The 18,975-nt window shown below is 33.2% G+C and overlaps 1 protein-coding gene across 5 annotated transcripts in view; it reads left to right on the top strand.

The window, feature by feature from the left end:
• The window catches only part of NOVA1 (NOVA alternative splicing regulator 1), a 147,292-nt gene that overhangs the window by 107,488 nt on the left and 20,829 nt on the right, over window positions 1–18,975 (top strand). For 4 of the 5 annotated variants that reach the window (XM_039552573.1, XM_039552576.1, XM_010391774.3 and 1 more), the window contains 2 exons: window positions 175–341; window positions 10,545–10,616. In XM_039552573.1, the coding sequence (XP_039408507.1) occupies window positions 175–341; window positions 10,545–10,616 (239 nt within the window). The remainder of the gene's footprint in view (window positions 1–174; window positions 342–10,544; window positions 10,617–18,975) is intronic. The other variant, XM_039552574.1, reaches the window with a different exon arrangement.

The raw sequence follows: 18,975 nt of genomic DNA on the forward strand, positions 1-18,975 counted from the left end.
TCTTCACATCATCAGTATGTTATCTTTAGGAAATCTCTAATGTTTACTTTCAGGAAGGTATTGCTCTTTGGCTTTGCAACACTGCTTTTGAGTGCCATCTTTGTGCCCTAATTGAAGCAGTTTGTGGGATCTTGAAGAATCCATGTCATTCAGATCAACTTTTGGTATTTGCAGGTACTACAGAGCGGGTGTGTCTGATCCAGGGAACAGTCGAAGCACTAAATGCAGTTCATGGCTTCATTGCAGAGAAGATTCGAGAAATGCCTCAGAATGTGGCCAAGACAGAGCCTGTCAGCATTCTACAGCCTCAGACCACTGTTAATCCAGACCGCATCAAACAAGTGAGTTTTTGGTTGGGAATAGAGAGTCACAGCAGCTCCTTAGAAGTCTTAAAACTTTAGTGCTGGAAGGGGTAAACATAACATGTTCTTTAAGAAAATGTTATTTTACACTTTATTAACTTGCTGGTACTCTTTTTCCTTGTACTTATATGTTCCATGTTTCTCAGCAGTTCTTTTAGACAGTGTTTTATAAATTCCAATGCCATGCTCTAATGTGTTTCTTCCATGAACTTTTCTTTACTGTATAAGGTGATAATAGACTTCTAGGTCTTAGTTCACGATTGCTGAATTTTAATCTTAAATGGTGAACCCTATGTAAATCTTAAGTGTTACTAAAAAATCACAGATTAACTGAATGTTCTCTACGTTTATGTATATAAATAAAAAAAAGGTAACTTTTTTTTTGACCCTAAATTAGATAATTTAAAGTCCTACCTGTAAGAACTTGAAAACATAAGGATAATTACTTGGGATGTTTTTTACAATTTCATTTTATGTTATTTTTGGCATCTTTTTGCCTATTTTTTACTGTCTTCATTCAAAATCTTTGGGTACTGAAAAAGTTTTTCCAAGCTATTATTGCCCTACTTCTTTATTCTTTGATTTTCCATAAAAATTTTAACTTAAACAAATTTGCTCTGTAAGGAGAACGGGAAATATACTTTATACAGGATTTAAAGTTATTTTTCATTGTATTGAATAAGAAAAGAATGAAGAAAGAAATGAGTGAACATTAGTAAAATTTTGTCTTGTCTCTCTATCCTGTAGAGGATAGATTTTAGTTTCTCACCTATCCTATGTGGGAAAATATTGTTTTGTCCTTCTACACTAACAAGATTCAGTTTCCTATAATTTGGTAACTCTGTGCAATTATTTTACTTTTTATACAGTGACATACACAGAAGGCTTATATGAAGATGTGTTTGAACAGGATGAGTTAGCAACAGACTGCTTTAGATGGATGAAATTGTGCATAAACCATTTATTTGATTTCTAATATTTACTACTATTTATTTTTTCTGTATGCAATAATTTTACATAAAAATTACTCTAGATAATTTATAAGAAAATACTAAAAAAGAAAAGCCCCAAGTTTTTAGAATTAGTTTCTCAATTATTAGACATGAAAATGATTATGCCTGAAAGAGGGAGAAAAAGCTGAAATTGATCTGTATTTTGAGCGGCTTTTCTGCTGATACTGGATTTTATGGCAGTATTTCTTAATCCAGTGGGAAACTAGTGTTCTCTATTACAATAAAAAGTGGTTTTCCCCTTTTGAAATTAAATTAAGCTAGTTTTTAGGTATGTAGTAGGGTCCTGAGAAACTAGATTACAGAGCTGTTTAGTGAAATGCCTAAAAAATTCCTCTCTTGTGTCTGAAGATTATATATCTTGTTGTCCACACTGTTTCTTCAGAAAATGTATTTGCAAAGTTGTTGAGGTTGTTTTTATTTTATTTTGGGGGCTTGTTTTTTTGATTGGTTGGTTGATTTGGTTTGGTTGTTTTTTTAGTTGTTGCTGTTTGGGGTTTTTTATTTTTAATTTTTTTCCTCTTTTTTGAAAGTTTGTTTGGTATGGGGTTTGTTGGTTTGGAATGTTAAATTCAATTAAATTCTGGAGGGATTAGTGAGTGCAGCCACTGCTAATAAAGTTCAGACACAGTCTAAAGTACAATATATACTAGCTCTGCATCTTACAATAAAAATATATTACTTGTATACATACAGGTGCATAATAATATAGCTTCAAATATTTGGAGATATGCATGTGCATATGTTAAAGAGTTTTAACCACAATGAATTGTTTAAATTCTCTTTTAATGGGGAAACCTCTATTATGATAAATGAATACACTATAAATATTGACCCAATCTAAAATCCATTATTTTTACCTAGAAATGAAACTGTTAGTTTAGTTCTTAGGTAGAATTTGAGATGAATTAATCTGTCCTCCAGTGTCACAGTATACTGTACCTTAGTGAAAGATATAATACCTTGATTTAAGAATGTAAGAGAATAATATTTCATAACAGGTTGCCATGACTTAGAACTCCAGTGTTACTTTCTTATGATCACACATATCACAATTTCATTAAAATGATCAGTAAAATTTTTAATACTAGTAATTTTGATTTTTTTTTTTTAAATAAGCCTTATCATTTGTAATTTCTTCTTTTAAGCAAAATTTTACATAGTTCTTCCTGTCTTAGAATGTTGCCCAAGAACATTGGCACATTGCAGATTGAAGAAAATTTAAAGTTGATTTGAAATAATAAGTTTTACTTTCATTTAGGAAGTCTGAAAATGTTTCAGTCAAAAAGATGATGTAGTTTTCTCCCCATGAATAAAGACAGCAGCAGTTGAAGTCTTGCAATGACACTCATGTGAGCATGAGTAATATATGAGCATGCAGCTCTCATTTCTCTATTGAAATTTCTCTGTCTTGGGCTGCTTTATCAACACTCACTCTAGGGAAGAGAGATAAGAAAGAAAATTTCTGGTTATAGATTCAATGAAGAAAGTCAGTAGGTAAAGCCTTTGCTGACTGCTTGAATTTCAGCACTGTCTTCAGGAAAGGCATGGGACGCAGAGGCTGACTCTGGCCTGGCATTTCTCCTTACTAGTGGAAATCACTATCTGAACATTCTGTCTCTTTAACTCCAGCTTTTTCAGCTGCAGATTTGAAAGCAAATCTATGTGCTTCCTTCTGAGCCTTCTCCAGTATGTTTTTTTGTCTCTCCTAATCCTTTGTACTTATCAGCAGATACCAGGTAGTTCTCTGCTCCAAGTAGGTCTGATAGATGTTTAACTGACAAATGTTTGTATCTTTTATCTCTACAATCTCCATAGATATCAGCCGTCTGATATTTCTAAGTATCATTGAACAATAACCAGCTGATTCCTGTGCCCTTTTTCTTTCCAGAAACTACTATGAGCATTTAGCCTCCCTTTTCTCTCTTTATTAATTACAGTGTCATACAAACTCTTTCAAACCATATTGTAACTCCGGGAAACAGAAAATTGTTTTCGTAAGAGTTCATGAGCTTGAGTTGTTTTGTCTTTGTAATTAGCATCCAAAGCTTTAAATTTCACCTCTAAATTAATAGCAACTCTTATGAACAATGGAAAAGGCTGCTTAAATTGGTCTTACCAACTACTTCAGAAATTATTGCAACTTTTCCTTCCAGCTTTCATTTGTAGCAAGTAGCAGATGTCGTAGCAGCCTGTCCAGGAAGCACTGGCCTGTCCAGGAAGCACTGGCCTGTCCAGGCCATTGCTGAACTGTGCATTTTGTGATGGAAAGAGGACCTATCTTAAAGATGACTCTGCTCCAAGCAGGAGTTTGCCCTGTTTGGCCTTCTGAGATCCCTTTCAACTTGTATCATTCTTTGATTCTATGAAATGCTTAGGTCTTCTAAAACACAGAAAAGGATTTAGAATTTCTTCCTTGTAAACCTAGAGTAAAACTTTCACATATAGAACTTCCAATTATAGTTTTCATTGGAACCAGTTTCACTTCGGTTTTTCAGTAGATAGTTAATGTCTCATGAGTTAAACTTCTGTTTATTAATCATGGTCCCTGTTATTTTATTCAAAATGTGCAAAAGTTAATGTCTGAACTCAGATATGTAATTTCATATTCCTCTATTGAAAACAACTGCTTTTACTCCAGAAATGTTGATCAACAACAAAAAAGAAATCTTCATAACTGTTAAATAAAAACTTTTGCTTTCAAATGCCTAAATACAACCTGAGTTTAAGAATACACAACTGAAAATATTGGCTTAAATGGAGGAGGGTTGGTTTGGATTATGAGTTCTTCAGACTATAAAGACTCAGTAGACTTCATAGAATCGTGGAATGGTTTTAGTTGGAAGGCAAATTAAAGATCATCTAGGTCCACCCCCGGTGCCAGTAACAACTTCCACTAGACCAGGTTGCCTCATCCAATCTGGCCTTGAACAGTTCCAAGTATGGATCATCCACAGCTTCTCCGGTCAGCCTCTTCTAGTGCCTCACCATCATCACGGTAAATTTTCTCCCTAAGGTCTAATCTAAATCTACCTGTTTCAATTTAAAAACCTTATCCCTTGTTCAGTCACTACTCTGCCTGATAAAAAGTCTGTCCCAATCTTTCCTATAGGCCCCCTTTAAGTGCTGAAAGGCTGCTTTAAGGTCTTCAAGAAGTTTTGCTGTCTCTAGGATAAATAATGCCAATTAGCTCAGCTCCAGTCACTGATCATCTTTGTGGTCCTATTCTGAATCTTCTCAAGCAGGTCCATGTCTCTCTTATCCTGAGAGCCCCAGAGGTGGGTGCAGCACTCCAGGTGGAGACTCACTAGAGCAGAGTAGAAGGACAGACACACTTCTCATCCTCCTAGACACACTTCTTCTGGCGCAACCTAGGATGCAGTTTGCTCTCTGGCCTGCATGCTCACATTGCTGGATTATATTCAGTTTTTAATCCACAAATACTTGCAGATTCTTCCTTCCTTAAGAAACTTTGATTGGTTTCTTAAAATGTCTATCCCTTCTGAGAAGTCTTTCTTTTCTTTATCATCCATTGAAGACAAGTCTGTCACCTAGATGAATCTCACTAAACTGTAGAATATGAGAAAATTACGATTTTCATTTAGACAAAAAATAAGTAGCTTCGTAGATCACAGTGTCTTTTCTTCTAGTTAAAAACTTCTCATAAAATTTCTTCTCTTGTGAACATAGGTGAAAAATCACAACAGTTATTCTGCCATACGATATGCAGAGGTCTTTGCAAGTTGCGAGAACAAAAAATAAAAGCTATTTTGTTCTGTACGTTGAATTCATTGGCAAAAGTTTAGTATTCCATAAAAACATGTATACTTTATCCTGTCCTCATATGCTTAATTCTGTTGGCAGATCACTAGTTTTATTTTCTGTTTCATTTCATCAGTGTTGAATAGAATCTCAATATGTATGCAAAATTTTGTTTATGAATGCAGTTAACTTTGTAGTTGCTTATTAACTCTTCTGTGCTTCAAAAGTGAAATGAGAATGAAATATTTTGTTGGGGGATGAACAGCAGCATTCAACTTTGCATAAGTTTTCAGTAGTGTTTCAGTTCTGAAGAAAATTCTAAAGTTACCTTGTACCTTCTGATGGCTTTGTAGTTTTGGTGTATCTTTCTGAATCCCAAAGCATCCCAGAATGAAAAGGTGACCTTCTCTTCTAGAGTGAATCTTAAACCCATATCTTATAGGATTTTTAATGGCTGTGCCTAGCTACATACTTCAGTTTACTGTTATTTCTAGGTAACAGCACCAGATATTGTAGTAGTTCTGTGTTAATGACAAGTTTTGAAGAAAGAGAAGGTCCTGATTCTTTTTTGTCCCTTTCACTGTAGTATAAATTCTAAATAGTTCCTTTCATCAGAGTTGCTCTGATGATCCAAATACTCCTGGTGGTTTGCTTTAAGTTTCTGATCCCTTCTTGTCTTTGACAGAACATGAGATCATCTTTCTTCAAGATCATACTTAACCATGTTTTTTTCCTTTCTTGAAGTCAGGCTCCCAAGAGTTCATAAATAGGGATGAGTTACCTCTTAGTCTATCTGTATTTCTCTATGCCCTATCTCCTCTTCCACAAAAAAGCAAAACCAAATGCGAAGATTGAAATATAATAAAAATTTATTTTTTTTATTCTTTACAGAAATGAAAAGGTAGGAAAAAAAATAGATCACTGAAGTCATCAAAGCAACCTTTTTAGAGTCTGTATTGTAAGCAAATTACTAACCCTTGATTATTTCTTTATCCAAATTCTATTTTTTGAAATGTGTACATATTTATAGTCATCTCCAAGATAAGAATCTTTTGCCAAAGTTACAGATTAAAGGAGATCACAGCAGATGTGAAGAAGACTCTCTGTTGAGCAAAGCAAGCAGTCAGTTAAGAAAGGCTTATCTAATAGTGTTGAAAGCCTAGTAAGTCTTTTAGGTTGTTCAGAACAGTGGGGCCTTGCAGTGCTCCCTGTTTCTCATTGTAGCTGCAGAAGGTATTAAACTGTTTTAATACAATTTTTTCAAAGATAACACCTTTTCTTAAAGTGCATTAAAATATTAATACTTAAGCAAATAAGCAAATAAGTTTTATCACACTAATTTCAGTGATTAAAAGCACCAATATTCATATATGCAGGACTGATACTTGGTATTAGGTTAGTCTTAATAGTTATTTATTGCAGGTAATGTTATTACCAGGATTTCCTTTGTTTGGCAAGCTCTGTAGTGAGAAACTAGAAATTGGTAAGCTGTAAATACAGTCTCACCTTCACATTTAAATGATGTTTTTTTCTATGTTTTCACATCTGTAACCCTGTTTCAAATAGTATTTTCTGCCTTTTCTTTCTACCCCTAAATATATAACTATCCTAGTTAGTACTGAGAATTAAGTTAATTGTCTCAGTACAGTTTTATTATTTGTTACCCATGGTGTAAGTATTGAAATTTCTTTAGTGTAAATATATTTATAAGGGTGTCATTGTAATCAAAAGAGGACTCAGAGACCTTTTGAAACACCATGCAGATGGACTGTATGTAATCTATACTGCCATGATACAGCTATATCTTCACTGTGTTAATCAAAAAATATGAAGAATGGAATATATTGACCATATTTCTTCACACCCTTTAGTGTCTTGTGCTCCTTGAGGGCAGTCTCTCACAGTACAGTCAATATCGGTGAGCACAGAAAAGTAGTAGTATTTTCTTGGACTTTCAGAAAATACTGCAAGTCAAATACGACTCAAACAGAATTTTATTTCTAAAATTAGCCTTGTCAGAGGCTCCCTTTTAAATACTTAAAATCTGCTTTCTCAAATATGTGTTCTAGAAGTGTAAATTTAGAACAAACAACACACTCTAATCTGTAACTCATTAATTGTCTCATAAGTAGCAGGAAAGGTAATAATATTTAAGAAAACAGAGAAGTTTAATTTCATCATGGCTTAGACTATGCTATTCAAGAAACGCCTTAAAAAATACTCTGCAAGTCTTAGAAGTGGTGTATGGTAGAAATTCTGACTTTTTTTTTCTATAACCTTGCCAGTAGTCAACCTGCAATTTCAGGAAATCTTCAGTTACACTATGGAAGTAGCAAACTCAAAAATTGAAACTTATAAATTCATCTTCTAACCTCTTTATACATCTCATTCTCAGAAACCTAATAACTACTAAATTTGAGTGTTCACCTAATGCAAAAGACTTGCCAATTTAAAAACAAAAACATTCTGTGCTGCATAATAAGTCAGAATATTGAGTTCTATTCAACTTTCTTTAAGAAGCAATTTTGCTGAAAAGTTTTTGCAAAGCAATTGAGACAGTATCAACAAATTACTTATCAGCCAGTGAAAATTCAATACAAACTCCAAATGCCTGTTTCTGGTGGGGTTTTTTATGTTTGAGAAATAATTTTGTGTTATTTTGAAATGAAAGAAATAAATAGGTGTATCTCCAAATTACATAGAAGCATGAAAAGGGAGAAATTTTTACAAAACAGTCAATTCTTTTACATATATATATATATATATATCTGTTTGTATATATATACATATATATATATGAAAAAATAAAGGTAGTTATGTCAGTAAACAATGTGAGGGAGATTAAGCCTCAAATACAAACAACCTGATATACAAAGAAAAAAAAGCACCAAAACCACAAGACAAAAAACTGTTATTTTCAGTATTTTGCCATTTATTTTGGAATAAAAGGTGTTTTTCTATAGTTGATTTTGTTCATTAATACAGTCTTTGTTTTTAAATTTATTAATCTCTTTTTTTCCATTGTATTTTAAACAGGCTTTTGCTAAAATAAATAAAGAAATGCTTCTACTTAATAGATGTTATAGTTCAACAGTCACCTGAAATGATTATCATCACTCCCTTTTTCATCACGGCCACATATTTCTGTGCTTTAGAAAGACTGATATGAATTGAAATCTGAGATGTTTCCAGTTTCTTAAACCATTTGTGATATAAGCGATTGTCATTATTCAATGTTGAAGTGTTCTACATATTTCCCTATAAATCCACTAATTAGGTTTGGTAACAGCTGTGAAGAGCAAACTATTTTTCCTTTTAATAAGTAACCTAGCATACCAAAACAATCTACAGTAACATATCCCCTAGTTGTCAGTGGTGTTGATAACACAAACTATCAGTTTTGTTAAATATTTTAGTCATTAGCAATTTTTTTTTTTTTTGGGAGAGTTCAGGATGGGAGTTTAATACTTAGGTATAATAAAGAAAACCTACTGGGACAATAAACAATTCTCCATTCTTTTTGGTTGGGGTTTTTTTGGTTTTGTTTTGCGTTGGTTTTTTTTGTATTTTCTTCCTGTTTAGCCTTAAATGATAAAAATCACTTTTTGCAATTTCAGACTTTGGTAAGAGAAATAACTGCATCATCTCACTAAAATCAGGAGTAAATTCTATAGCTGAACAGGCTTAGCTGTGTACTATTGTGGAATCAGACACATCTTTTGCTAAATAATTCTAGCACCTCACGAATGAACCCCTCGTGATTGTCCCATGTTTGGTACAGAACGACATGGGAAAATCCTTTATAAATGCCTTGGTTTTTACAATGTGTAGTGCCTGCTGACCAATAGCAGTTTGCCAAGCTACATATTTTTAATAAGGACCTATACATGACAGTATTTTCTACATAACCAATTTGAAAGAGTCCCAGTTGATGCTTAAGCTGTGTATGTTTTCTTTTGTTTTTGTTGTTTTACAACATAAGTTACAAGTTGGAAGCACAAAATAGGGATCTGTTTCTTAAGATTTTATTTTTCCTGTTTTGATTGCCTGTTTATGTACAAACTATGAAAAATGGATCTTCATACTGTTTAACATACATCTAAATTATTTGTGTGTGCATATGTACAAGCCCATATTTTGCTAATACACAACTTTATGCATTCACAGTGTCCCAGCTTTCTCATATGCATTAAGAGTTTTAGTGCAAAAGTATGTATACCTATTTTATGAGGGACTGTCAATGATTGTAAGTAACAGAACTGCTGAAAGTGTGACATTTTGCTTTATTTATTTCTAAATAGTTTTGGTTAGTAACTATATGAGCGTATGATAAATTCCATTGTATAGCACTTTAACACTTATTTCTTGACATAAAAATAGTGTAATTTTTGATATTTTATAATATTTATATATTGCAAAGATGTCAAAAAACATGCTTTGAATAAGTATTGTATGTTATGTTTTGAAAATTGGAATTTTACTTTTTTACTACATTTATAAAAAGAAAAGAAGAGTTTTTCTGTCAAGATCTAATACTTTTAAAGGAGAAATGTGTATATAAAATTTTTAAACAGAGCAGTGCTTTTTTAATATGTTCAAGAATTAATGTTAAGCGTATGTATATTATTTAGAAAAGATGATCAATAAATATGACTCTTAATTCTTTTTTGTGTTTATTTTGAACACAGACCTATAATAAGCTATTGACCTTTGCTCAACTAAATGAACATTTTTAACACTGATCATAAATATTTTGTAGTTATTTCTTATGAAGATATTAGTTGCATGTTCATCCATCATGAGATTGATGCTTACATTTTTTCACCTGCTTCTAGATTAAAAAGATCAATGAATATTTTAGCAGTTAGAATATTGCCAAAAACGCGGTAGCTTCAGCGTAACTGTTGTAAGGTATGGATCACAGTTTGCTGGCTATAAGTCCTGGCTGTAGAGTGGTGCTTTATAAAGTGCCAGAGTAAATGTCTCTTAACTTCTTTCAGACATTGGCCCTGTTTGTTCGTAGACTGATAACTGTTCCTAGTGTGCTCATTGAACTTGCTGGAATTTTTGTTTACTTATAGTTTTCATTTTCCCCAAGAGGAGGAGAGAGGAAAGAATATATTCCTCATGTGGTCAACATATTTTTGAGTATTTATGTGAGTTCACCATCTTGATTTCAAGTCATGAATTTGTTTTTACATGCATAAGCATGCATATTTACATGCATTATTTATCCAATTGACTTTAAATTCCATTAAGTTCCAATGAGTAGGAGAAAGATTTTTGTCTTAGGCATTTTTTATTTCTTTTAATTTTCTAGTTATGTTATTTTGTTGGTTTATTTATTTTTTTAACTGTTGAGTCTAAGGCTTGTAAAGGTTGATTTGCTCCTGAACTGCTTTGTTCCCAGACATTGCCATCTTCCCCAACTACCACCAAGTCCTCTCCATCTGATCCCATGACCACCTCCAGAGCCAATCAGGTACAGTATCATCCTACCATCTACACCATACTTTTCACGGGTGACAGCTTGCAAACTGGAGAAAAAGATATGGTGGGTTAAGGTTTATTCGTTCATTCACATATATACACCCATAACCATAGATATCTAACTCTTGTTAGAAATTGGTAAAGTAAATGGAAAATATTTTGCTTCTTTTAATTTATTTTGGTGGGCTTCGTTAAAACCTCTGATGAAAGCAAAGTATCTTTTTAAATAGTTGGGGTTTTTTTCCATTTGATAAATTGCAAGGATACAAAACTGGTGTGTTTGTAGACAGAGTAACTCTTGGTTTATATATGTTTATGTATATATGCACACACGTATTTACTTCCTGGATCAGTTTTAAATTATAATAGAATTACCCCTAAACCCACGCTTAAATAGCTGGAATTCAACCCAGGAATGGCAAACAGACTTCTTTATTGGAGAATTTTGAAAGGTGTTTGTGGACAGTAACATAGGGGCATTATTTAAATATAAAAGTATTTTAAATGAAAATTTACTGATGAAGAATGAAGTAAAATTAAATCTCTCTAAAAACATGCTAAACACATCTAAGTAAGTTTAATTCATATCATATTTTTAAATGCATAAATTGTCCTTTAGCAGCATGTTAATTATTCTCTTCTATTTTTATTTTAACTGGAAAAGTTAATATCCAGTTGATTGTGTCCACAAATTATCATATTTTGTCTTCCCTATTAAAATTGTTAAAATTGCTACATACCATGCTTTTTAGAACTTATTCATGCTTAATAAATACCTATTTATTTTTAATGTACTGCTAATGTACTTTGTGTTCAAATAATGTAAGTATTTAGTATATGCTAAGGGTTCACACAGTCTGTTTCAGTTAGCTGAATGTTGCTATCAGATCTTGCACAAATAACATCAAATACCAGAAAAGTTTCCTTCGCAAGCTAATTTCCCCTGGAAGTTAACGTTGTTATTAATTACTGATTCGCTGACATTTTGTGAATTGCTTAGAACTTGCTGGTGTATGAAGAAACAATTTAACATGAACGGAAGCGTATTAAAGCATTATACCTTTGATCAACACATGACATCTGTTGAAAGGGATGTCAAATACAGAAAGTAATGGAATTGAGAAAGAAATTGTACAGATAGAGGGACTAATAAGAAAAATATAGATTGTGATATCCTTCACTTCAATTTGAAAGCCTTCGTCATCAGCCTGCTTCCATTCCAGCAACAGTTACTTGGCTTCATCATCATTAAATGACAAAGATAAAATCTTTGCCGACAGCTAGGGATATTTTATGAGCTCTGTTCAGTTTTTATTCTCTCTCTCTTAATTTTAGTATTTTGTTTATTTTAATTAGAAGGTTTTGAAAATAAGAGGAAAGATTGGTTTTTAAAGGGTTCTTACTATTTTACTTTTCTTTCACACTTTCTTTTTTTTTGATTATAAGTATACCCTGATGATCATTATTTAGTGAAAAAGGAAGAAGTGCTTTTATTTACAGGAAATACGATTTGAGCATGTTGTTAATTAGCATAAGAGAAGCACCTACTTTGCATCTGTTCTATGAATTTTATATTATCAGAATTATAGTGTAGTGTATAAACTTTAAATGATTTTTCAATAGCTAAAATTACTTATGCTTATAGAAAGTTGTTCTATGAGAATATTATCAAGTAATATAGCTAAATATACAGGCTAAGTGAAATGTATGCTTGGTGTCCTGTCTATATCCCGTATTACATATTTTAATGCATTTTATTCATATCCTGTGTTCAATTCAATTTTCATACAAGTAATCAAGACCTTTTTTGAACAGCATCAGAATTGTATAAATGAAGAAGAGTAATGAGTTCCTTAAGTGACTTTTGGAACCGCTTTTATTATTAACTATTGAAATTCATACAGGTTTATGACTATTTTATCCCTTCTAGTATTTTCTAGTGATTTCTAGCCATTCCAGCAGGAAGCACAAAGCACATGATAAGGCAATTAAGGCCTTTCTGTTCATTCTAGTGATAAGTGATGTTGCTGGCAATTGTTCCCAGACTGTAGTGGTGATTAGCATTCAACACCAGTGTATCGACAAGTATCTGCACTGCGGCTGTAACATGGAAATAAGTTCCAGCACAATAATCTCAAACCTGTCGGTCGTCATGTAAACACCCAATAGGAGAGTATTAGAGAACAGCAATAAATGTTTGGTTTGATATATGGCTGTGTAAGATGACTCTCAATAGAAAATAACCATTCAGGTATGGGTTTTCTCACAAGATATTATATTATGATAACATGACAGAGCTTAGTTAACTGGATGGATGTCAGGAAATTCAGTGTTAAGGTGGAAGATAGATTCACAGCACACTCTGTTGTGTGGATAAAGTAACATATTAGGCTTAAGATCATTCAGTTTTCTGTAATATTTTAATCATGAGAAGATGATATTTTATATTAAAGATTAGAAAGGTGATTAAGCAAGCTTTAAGCTTAAATGCTGGGTTGCTGTTGGAGTGAGATTTTTAAGATGGGTTGGAGGACTCCCCCATAAGTCATTGGAAGTAGAGAATTGTCGGGTCTGTGCTTTGATGAGTACAGCTGATGAGAGCCTTGTGCTGTACAAGCATGTCAGCTGTGTTCCCCTGACAAAGCTTGAACAATTTCTAGACATACTTTTTACTACAAGAAGAAAATAGCTCTGCCAACAGAGGTCAGAGGAAGCTAGGCAGGAAATCTGGCTTGTATTAGATCTTCCTTTTAATGACTCACTTTGCCTCCATTCAAATGAGGTCATAACTCCTTTGTATGGCAGTTTCAGCTTTTGATGAATTGTTTTTGGAAAAATCTGGTGTTCATGAACTACTTGTTTTATGATTCTCAAGAAGAGGATAGTCTCTAAAAATGCCTTATCTAGTGGAAGAAAAGTTTATTCAGAACTGTCATGTGTTGCATTATACTGAGTTGCCTGGGGTGCAACAGAAACCTCTTCACTGTAAGTGTTTTTCTCTTTAGTTCTTTGTTCCAGGAAGTTATACAGCTGTCAATATTGTTCTTGTAAATGTCTTATTTTTTTAGTGGAAGTTCCTTGGACGTTTATTCACATTAAAAATCCATACACTGCAAACTTCCCAAGGAAGAAGGAACCAAAGAGGCAATAGAATTAGAGACAATAGAACTTCCAATATTTTTTTCCCCTCCTGTCTGCCTATTGCTGAAACAAACTCAATCTTTCTATACTTTTAAACTAAGAGCTTCTGTGTTACACCCTCACAAACTTTTTCAGCTTTGTTTATAGACAAACACTGGCAGACATATAGCTACAGTGTTCTGCTGTTCTGCTGATGCCCCTGGAGCTGGCAGAATAGAGCTTTACTTTAGCAGGAGGAGGAAATCAATTTGACTTCTCCAAAGTACTCTTCAAGAGGTAATTTCATCTCTAAAGTGATAAATAACACACTAAACATCATATAAAGCATGCTTGTTTTTCCTCTGTAGTACCTTGTAAAGGTACAAGTTTTAATACTTACTTTAGTAAGTTACTTTAGCTAGACTAGTATTTCTATAATTAAACTGTTTACATACTTTTATTAATTCACAAGATTATTTTTTCTTTTTATCTGCCTGCTTTCCTGATGTTACTCTAATTTTAGAGGGATAAAAATACAAAGCTAAGTTTTTATTTCTCCTTTAGCTATTTGATGTGTACCCGTAAAGGACACTTGTAGGTCTCCTTCTCCAGTCCTCCCTTTTTCCATGGAATTGATACCACTGCTGACCTTTGCTACTGGCTTAAGAGAATAAAATGCCAAAACACACATTCACACTTATTAGTGAGTCAGGAGAGTGAGGGGTAGGAGTCCTTTTCCCTTGCCTTACAATTTAGATAGGCTTAAGCTTAGCAATAAAATAGGATTTATCATAGCGAACTTTGAGTCAATAACTTACTATATAAACCTTTTATTTTTACTTTTTTAAAAGCACTATTTTTTCCCCATGGCATTTTATTTTTTATAATTCTATAATTTTATAATTAATTTATAATATATCTTCTATTTTGTTGTTTTGTTATTGCACCTGAAAGTCTTATTTTATTATTTAGTACAATATAATATAAATTTTGTGGAGTGCAGATAGGTATAGATTTTGTTCATTCAGTCCTCAAGTTTGCTTTTTTTTCGAGCATATCTATCTCATTTGGTTGCTGCAATATCTGTAATAAATAATACTTTTCAACCTTTTCACATGATGGGACTGAGCCAGTGTTCTTGGTACTGCCTGTACTCAGCAGGGACAGCACAAGCATATGGCTATTAAAATCTTGGTATTTGGAATTTGTACTTTTGGCTTCTATGATCTCTCTATTTTATTCAAAGTCTATAGCTTGCAATGTGATGTAATAATACACCTATAGCTAGAGATTGGGAGATTAATTGATTAAAATTTAATCTAAATTGTAATGATCAATGCACTTGATGTCCCTCTCTGACTTTAGAAACTGCCCTATTCCTGTTTGTAAAATTGCTTGCAGAAGTGTCATCTTCTCATTCATCACAGAAAGGTAGAATCTGAAAATAGAGGCTGTCTGTAAACATACTAACATCTCCTAAAGGGTTGATGAACTCATATTTGATATGTTATTTGTTGTGGGAGGTGGAGGAAGAAAAGGGAAAGAAAGTTTTGTTTCAGTCTTCTGTTATCATTAAGACATGGATTTTTAAAGTCTGTATAATATCCAGCATCAAATGATAATTTTTTTTTATCAGTACTTTAATCTTAATGCACAAATACTGAGTTTTAATGATGAACCCAGGATAGTCAATAGCCAGCGTGGGTCAGTGAGATATTGTCTCAATTTGCCTTTGAAATTTGATGTGAGGCTTATTTAAGATACTGTGTTCTGGATATTTTAACTTTACTATTCATCTATTTTTGTTTCCCTGATTTTAATGTCAGTTGTTACAGTACTGTTGAGAAAATCTATTTTCTTTTAAGGTCTTTCACATATTGACTAATGCTGGATGGATCACTTGATCTTTCCAAATTTAGTACTGTGTATTAAAAATAAAAGTCAATATAAAACTATTTAGCAGTCTTTTAAAAGGTGCTATAGAATTAAAAATGTAGTATAACTTTAATTTGATTACTAGGAATATTTGCTATGGTAGTTCTCTGAGATAGCAATTTGACCTTTTGTCAGCCTCTGATTCGTCACTGATAAATACAACTATTTTATTTACATCCACATGATGCTGTCAGAGGTCTACATACAAACCTAATATTCTGTTTGAAAGAGACTTTATCTAATAGACAGTGTTTTATTTGGACCATCAGTAAAGTATTTAGTACACCATATTGTTTTAGTTTAATAAGACAGAGTTCCTTTTTTGATTACAAGTTGCCTGTGGCACACTATGGATAGCACATAATAAATAATGTTTGAGACAGTATATCTAGAAAGGACTAGGAAGAATTATTCTCCTCTTCACATGAGAGGATTCCAATAGAGGTTCCAGTGTTTTAGATGTAACCTTTCCTATTTCTTTTCAGCTGAAATCCTTCATTTCATGTCTGAATTCTAAGCAGAATTAACCTATACTCCATGGACTAACTGTAGACTTTTTCTTCTGGTTAATGTTAATACATTACTTGTAATATATTTCTCTTGTTCTTTAACCACTTTTTTCCAGTATTTTGCAGTATCTGAGCTCAGTGCTTGTTTGCATTGTTTCCTTAAAAATATATATATATTTTAGATTCTACCAAGATGTTTAAATAACAATTTAAAAAATATTATATGCAAAACAGTTTGGGGATTTTACTCTTATTGAGTGTTTCAATTTTTCCCCTTGGAACAAGTTTGTAGGTAATAATTTGGGTTCATATTCCTTACTTGTTTCCTTTCTTCTCTCCCACTCCACAAAAATTTTAGGGGCCACTGTTTACTGTTCCTGTCTTAAATGTAGGAGAAGTGTCAGGAACATTCATGAGAAATGGGGAAAGATGTAGATTCTCACTGCTAAGTCTCTGAATACTGCTGGCATGTCATTCATAGGATGTCATAAATGATCTGCCAGTTATAGTCCTGTAAGTAAAAATGTGATTCCATGTTCATGGATCTTGTTTGGATTTTATGCTTGATAATAATTAGAATCACTTCATTTCCTATTTCATCCCCCCTTCAAAAAGGTACATGTTCTCAATATAATGGACAGAATTACTATTCCCTTCTATTAAAATGGATAAATGTCTTAAATCAGTATCTCTTCATGTTTTGAACTCCACCTGGTTGTTAGATTTTTTGTTGTTTTTCCCCCCATAGACAAAAATCAGGAGGTAAAAAAAAAACCTAAACAAACAACAAAACCCCCACATATAAAGTAAAACTTAAAAAAAAAAAAAAAGGGGGGGGGGAGAAAAAGTATGTGTTTTTGAAGATTTAGATGATTTAGAAAGCATAAAAATCTTAGTGTAGTGTGACTTTATGAAGCCTGCTTTTGGTTCAATTAATTTATTTTTAAATCATTGTTACTTTGGTTAAGATGCTGAGATCATTACAGTTTAAAGTACACTTATGACTTTTGTGGGATTTATTAACTTTAAAATATTTTGTAGTGAATGTAAAAAGATAATGCTTTTCTTGGATTGATTCCATTTTGTTTAGACTTGTAGGGTTATCATCATCTCATTGTATTTGAATTAGGAGTTAAAAAAGTTCCTCACTGTAATTTAAGATGTTGTTCTTTCATTTAAGGATATTCGTAGATATGATATATAGGTTTTTGGCATTTTCCCATGTCCCCATACTAAGAAAAGGTCCTATCTGCTTAGGAAAAAGGATCATTAAACATATAAAAGTTGGAGAATACACATTTTTCTCTTTGCCAAAATATACGATGAAGGTTTTCAAATGTCCTTTGCAAAAGGGTATTTAATTACTTCATGTTCTTTGTTCCATTTTAAGTATAATTCCTTTATCAATAAAAATTAAAATAAATAGTACCTTATAAAATTCCAGATATATCTGTATTCAAATTCCATCCCAAATAAGCTTGAGTGAAAGTTGGTAACGTGTTACTCTGTGATCTAACCAAGGTTAGCTGTGACTTTGAGTTCTTAATACTCAGATTGGATGACATACAGTTTCACTCAAAACTTGTATTGGGTGAAAAATCCAACCAACCCTGTTCTCAGTTATACAGGCAAAGAGACACTTAGTGCACTCTTTGCTGTTTGAACGACCCAGAGAAAACAGAAGATCAGATCAATTTCCAGAATGCAGCTCTGGATGATTTTATTGTTTCTCTGCTGCGTAATGAATCAGTCACATGAAGGTTTGACTCCAAGTTTTCGATTATTTGGAATTTAATTTAGTGGCTTTTAGGGAGTTCAGAATTTATATAATCAAGGGTTGTATGAGAATGTGGAAAGCAAGATTGAGCCTGTAGAGCTTACTGTCACACCAGGACAGATCCTGTACAGCAGACTGTAATGTAGAAAAGGCAATACCATGTTTTCCTGTCTGATATAAGTTGAGTCAGACGTGATTAGGACTGGCCCTAGAAGATCCTACCTGGGGCCTGCATTAGTTAATGGGGGTTTTTGTGCTACCTGAATTATTTTCACTTTTACAAGCTGTTTGGTATAGTGCAGCACTGCACTTTGCTGCAGGTGGAATGCTAGATGCATTGTCTGCCTTCTGCATGCTTTGAGAATTCAAAGATGAGATGGTGAGAAGTCATAGACGGATGTGAGACAAACCCACCATTAAAGTAGGTGTCTCCCTGATTTGAGTGAAAAAGGAGTGTTCTTTGTATGCAAATCATAGAAGCACCATAGGGAATAAGAGATAGGAGGTGTTTCCTCTTCCAGAGGTTAGCTGAATCTCATGAGACCTTGGCCTAAAGCATTGCACCCTAGATTTCAGATAGTCTATATCAAAACAATGTGTAACTGCACCTTATTCAGTAGTATTATCCCCTAGTTTTTCTGCCTGTAGTTATTTTCACATTTGTTGAGTTTGGGTTTGGTTTTGGTTTTTTGGTTTGGTTTGGTTGGTTGGTTGTTGTTTCCCTGAAACAAAATTAGACCCAGTGCAACTAATAGCCGATACTAAGAGGCATAGTTTGCAAATAGTGCATCAATGGGAGTATTGTCACTGTAGACTCCAAGCCTAAGAGTTCACTGGTCTGTTACCTCCCAGTGATTTACATTTGAATTTTTGCAGCCTTGAAGAGTATTAGTCTGGGGGTACAGACGGTCTGCTGCCTGTTTCACCTTCTGTTTTCCCCTGCTTTTCAAATGGCACCTCAGTGAATGCAGCCTTAGAGATCAGAGTCTTGCTGGACTATTTTTTCCCCC

This window comes from Corvus cornix, chromosome 5 (genome assembly GCF_000738735.6).
Source record: "Corvus cornix cornix isolate S_Up_H32 chromosome 5, ASM73873v5, whole genome shotgun sequence".
NCBI lineage: Eukaryota > Metazoa > Chordata > Aves > Passeriformes > Corvidae > Corvus > Corvus cornix.